Genomic DNA, 5449 nt, shown 5'->3' with positions numbered 1-5449 from the left:
TGGGGTCATTACATTGGTCTGTCACTGGTGCCCTGCCTGGGGTGAATAGACATTTGTTCATGCTTTTCTGGGAACAGTTAATGAATTCAGTTTTCCTCGATCCCACCCTCAGTTTCTGGTTCCATTTTCATATCCACCTTGACTGGGGATCTTAGGGGCTGGGACAATGTCAGACTTATTCTCATATTCCTGGCACCCACAGCACCTTTCTTCACACAGAAGACAAAGAGTGCTTGCTTATCAACATGGTGATGCCAGACTGGGCATGCCTGTGCCCTCTTCCTCAAGCCCAATAGCTCTTCTAATTTATATAAAAAAAATCTCTTCCATCTGGTGTTTAATTCCACAGAGATTTGGGGCAGTCTCAGAGATCCTCAGCCATTGCTTAAACCAGCCTCTTTGTGTGCCTCCTGCTTGTGAGTCCAGAAGCAACTTGATACTGTCCAGACAAGAGTCTCAGGTACACAGTGAGTGAAGGGATAAGGAGGGGGTGAGGACTCTGGGTTCAGGACCAAGGACAGTGCCCACAGGTTCACCAGGCCTGTAGGAAATGCTCTGGCCCACTGAGTGCTGGATCCTGGCTTCATCGCTGAGAAATCCGCATCTGAGTGGATACTCAGACCATCTCAACACTGATCAGAAACCCTAGGAGAGGAACCCTTTACTCAGGCTTCTCAGGTAAGCGAACTGGAAACCTCATGGTGCTGGAGGCAGGAGGAAGAAGATGAGAGAAGTGGTACTTTAGAGTCACGTCCTCAGCGTCAGGTGCCTTGTTGAATCTTCTTGTTTTCTCTCATGAGTTCTCATCCCAGCCCTATGATGTAGTCATACGCACAGCCCTTATTTTAAGGATGGAGACGACGGATTTTGTCAAACCTACACTGAAGAAAAGGCTGGCTTTCATACAGCTGACCAGATTAAGATCTTGAATTATAGTCCTGGGTCACATAATTCTGAACCCCAAATTCTTTCTATGGTAACGAGATTTCCCTTGGCAATAAGTGAAATGGAGTATGTGGGTTGAGGAGTGAAATGGGACTTGCATCTTCAACCAGCTGAGGGACTCTGGTCAAAGTGAGATCACATCTTTTTGTGTTGGTTGTCACATAATTTTTGATTTGTCCATAAATTTCTGAGTTTTTACTATTCTTTTCTTTGTATTTACTTATCTGAATTTATTGATTTTCATGTGCATATATGATATGTGGGGGTCCGTACACCACAGCACAAGTGTGAAAGTCAGACGACACTTGTGGGAGACTCTTTCTCTCCTTACACCATGTGGGTCCCAGGGATCAAACTCAAGCTGTCAATTTCCTAGAAAATGCCTTTATCTGCTGGGGTTAATTTTTGCAGGGCTGCCTTCCACACAGAACCAAAATCCAGAGGCCGGGAAAAAGAGAACTTTGCAGTGACACTCCAGACAGGAAAACCATGATCATTAGCTCTAGAGCCAGGTAGATCCTGGCTTGGTTGCTGAATTTGCTGCTTTACAGTAGGACTGCACTCAGTCAAGATTCGTTCCCCACTCTGGGCTTGATCTTTTCTTCTGCAAAGTGTGTGCAGTAACAACCCACTCCCATAGTGCTTTGCAACCTGTGTTCATAACACCTGTGCATTCCACCCCCACACCTCTCTGTCCCTGCCGTTCAGTTCCTGGGTAGGCTGGAGGTAGTTATTTCTGAGAGAAGTGCTAAAGTAGGGGGTGGGAAGCTATTCACATTACATCAGCTTTACTGAGATGTAATTCACATAATCATACAAGTACTATTAAATTTTGAGGGTTCAAAATAAAATTGGTGAGTGCTGGGCAAATGCTATACCACAGGGAAAAATAACCTCATTCTATAAAAATGAGATTTGTATTTGGATGCATATGGCTTACCATGTTACAGAACATTGGCATGTGTGAGTTTTATTAGACCAACATGGCAATAACTCATAGTTTGTCTAGGAGGAGATGCAACCTTAGGAGGACACGTAAGTTCTTCTGCGATCACTGATATTAATATCATTAATAATAATGCTGAAGTCCAGGTATAATTGTCCCTTACTTGATGGTGAGGTATAAACTTACAATGGAGATAATCTCACTTGTTTTCAAAAGGCTATGATGTGTCAGATGTGTTAGAGTAAGTCATCCAGGTTTAGTCAGCAATGAAGAAGAAACCAGAATACTCTTGTCTGGAGCCAAGTCTTGCTTATTCCCGTATTCTCACTGTGCCTCCCTGGGGCATCTCACAGGGCCTTGCTTACAGGATGAAACCACTCTCAAGTATTCGGATCATGCACTACACAATTTTAAAGTGGTTTTAAAATTAAAATATGACTCTGGGATGCTATCAATGGGATAGTTACTGGAAAAATGTCCATCACAACGACCCATGGAAAATAGAATAAAAATTGAAATTCTGTGAACAAGAACAACTCTAGGAAATCACCACAGCTGAGTCTCCCAGACCGCGTTAATGTTACCATTGCTTTCAAATCAGCAGACAGTCAGACTCAAGAGTCAGGGAGATGAGAATTCTGCTGTACCTAAGAGTGTCCAGGAAAACAACGGACATCCACAGTATTAATGCACACTTAAAAAGGATTGGTATTATCAAATATTATCAAAATTAATAACCTATTTCTATAAAAATCTTATTTTTTTATCTTTTTGTGCCATCTCAGCCACAGCTCATGGAAAATGATATCATTTTTTTTAGTTCCACAGAGAAAAAAATTGAAGCTTGAATAAATACAGCAAGTTGAGGATGGTAATAGGCGTACAGAGAACAAGAGTGGTCTTCCGTCTGTGCCACATTGTGTCTCTTCTAACTCAGTCACCATCAGAACTGGGTGTGGTGGCTCACATCGTACTCCCAGCACATGGGAGGCTTACTGTGAGTTAAAGGTCATCCTGCCTCTCACAGTGAGTTCTAGGACAGCCTGGACCACAAAGTGAGACACCATCTAAAATAAATTCCAAAACCAAGCCCAAATAATCCAATGGCCATTGCAAATTAAATCTGAGTCCCAATGATCTTGAATCCATTTATAGTGAAGCCTCTGGAGGGAGCTACTGATGCTTAGAAAGCCTTGATCCACCATGCATTATGGAAGAGAATGTACAGGACACTATATGAGGGTCCTTGACTGGGTGTGGAGGACAGAGTCCTGAGTAAGATTGACATCAATTAATGCAATCCTGCCTTTAGGAGGCTTACCAACTAGTTAGAAAGAAAATGACCAGTGGAGAAACGCATACCAGTAGTTTAATTTTTCTCTTAGACTTGTTCATTTTACTTTATATATTTTTTACATATGTTTTTGTCTGAATGTATTTATGTGCACCCAAAACATGCCTGATACCCGTGGAAGTCAGGAAAAGGCGTTCGATAGCTAGAAACTGGAGTTGTGGGTGGTCTTGAGGCACCATGTAGGTGCTGGGAACCAAACCCAGGTTTGTTGTCCTTTACAACAGTCGGTGTTAACCACTGAACCAACCCCAGACTCCTCCCAGTAATTGAAACTAATAGCAGCAATCGCATCACAAGGAGGACTTAAGGAATGGAATAAGAAATAATGACAGAGGAGTTGATATGAGACTTTTGAGAGAGGCCTATCTGGGAACACGACTTGAAAATGAAAAGCAAAAGTGTGGAGAAGTGTGTTCCAGGCCAAAGGAAGAGTGTGCAGGAATTTCCTGGGGCTAGGAGGAGCTTGCAGCACTTGAGGACATAGAAAGGGAACCATGGGGTCTCAGTGGGTGACAAAAGTCTTAAAGCCAAATCATTCTAGACCAGAGCACTGGGGCTAGAATACTGCATTGTGATAAATTGGGTGTTGTTCACAGGTCAGCAATCCTAGCACTCAGGAAATGGAGGCAGGATGACCAGGGGTTCAAGACCATTGTTAGCTGCATAATGAGTTTAAGGCCAGCCTGGGCTACCCGAGACACTACCTCAAACTAAAGAAAGAATTGTATTATAGAGGGTATTTATTATAAGAATAATAGGGATGAGTGGGTCTTTTAAGGAGAAAGGAGTGATCTTATATCAGGTATGTTTTGGAAAGACACCACTAGATGGAACACAAAAACTTTTATAGATAAAATTTAGAAACATAAAGATACAATTAGAAGTGATATCAGGACTGGCCAGATGAGTCAGTGGGTAAAGGTACTAGTAGCGAAGGTTGATGAACTGAATTTGGTCCCTGGAACCTACATGATGGAAGTAGAGAAGTGATTCCATCTACAAAGCATCTTATGACCTTCACACTTGCACCCCAAATCCCCTGCAAAATGAATAAACAGAATAAAAATTTTTAAAGGAAGTGATTTATGCATCTGTGATAATGGCATTGGTCTAGGGTGGAATAAGATATAAGGAAAGAGATTTAGAAAAAAATGTAGTTATATTTTTTTATTTATGTATTTATTTATTAAAAATTTCCATCTCCTCCCCTCCTCCTATTTCCCTCCCCCTCCCCTCCACTCCTCTCCAGTCCTAAGAGCATGGAGAAGTCACTTGAATTGGGCAACACAACCAGAGTCCAAGAGTTTGTCCTACTAGGCCTGTCCACAAGGCTGGGGATAAGGGATGCCCTGTTTGTCGTCTTCCTGACTCTCTACCTGCTGACGCTCCTGGAGAACACACTCATCATCTACCTCATCTGCAGTCACAGCGAGCTCCACAAGCCCATGTACTTCTTCCTGGGCAACCTCAGCTGCCTGGAGATGTGCTATGTGTCCGTAACCATGCCCACCCTGCTTGTGGGGCTGTGGATGGGGCCCTACCATGTTCCATTCACAGGTTGCATGACTCAACTCTTCTTCTTCATCTCTCTCATCTGCACAGAGTGCACCCTCCTGGCCTCCATGGCCTATGACCGCTATGTGGCCATCTGCCGCCCACTGCACTACCCACTGCTCATGAGGCCCCAGGTCTGCCTGGGCTTAGCCTTGTCTTCATGGCTCGGTGGGCTGCTGGTCTCAGTGATCAAAACAGCATGCATTGCAAGCCTGTCCTACTGTGGTCCCAATGTACTCAACCACTTCTTTTGTGATGTTTCTCCTCTTCTGAACCTGTCCTGCACCCACGTGGCCCTCACAGAGCTGGTAGACTTCATCTCAGCGATCATCATCCTCTGGGGCTCACTCCTTGTGGCCATGGCTTCCTATGTGGCCATCGGTAGGACAGTTCTGGGCATGCCATCAGCTGCTGCCCGCCACAAAGCCTTCTCTACTTGTGCCTCCCACTTGGTAGTGGTGGGCATCTTTTACTCAGCCACTATCTTCATCTATGCCCGCCCTAGCCGCATAGAAGCCATGGACCTCAATAAGGTGTTGTCTGTCATCTACACAGTGGTTACCCCCATGTGCAACCCCATCATTTACTGTCTGAGGAACAGGGAGGTGCAATTGGCTTTCCATAGAACCATGCACTGGTCCTCAGTTTGA

General features: G+C 44.1%; 1 protein-coding gene across 1 annotated transcript; it reads left to right on the top strand.

Moving 5' to 3' along the window:
• Positions 1–4498: 4498 nt before the first annotated feature.
• LOC125395559 (olfactory receptor 6Z7-like) lies at positions 4499–5449 on the top strand. Its single transcript, XM_048427003.2, has one exon. It carries the CDS (start codon positions 4505–4507, stop codon positions 5447–5449), a length of 945 nt encoding a protein of 314 aa, XP_048282960.2. The 5' UTR covers positions 4499–4504.

The sequence above is a fragment of the Myodes glareolus genome, chromosome 1 (genome assembly GCF_982192425.1).
Source record: "Myodes glareolus chromosome 1, mMyoGla1.1, whole genome shotgun sequence".
In the NCBI taxonomy this organism is placed as follows: Eukaryota; Metazoa; Chordata; class Mammalia; order Rodentia; family Cricetidae; genus Myodes; species Myodes glareolus.
This window is presented reverse-complemented; position numbering and strand designations above follow the sequence as displayed.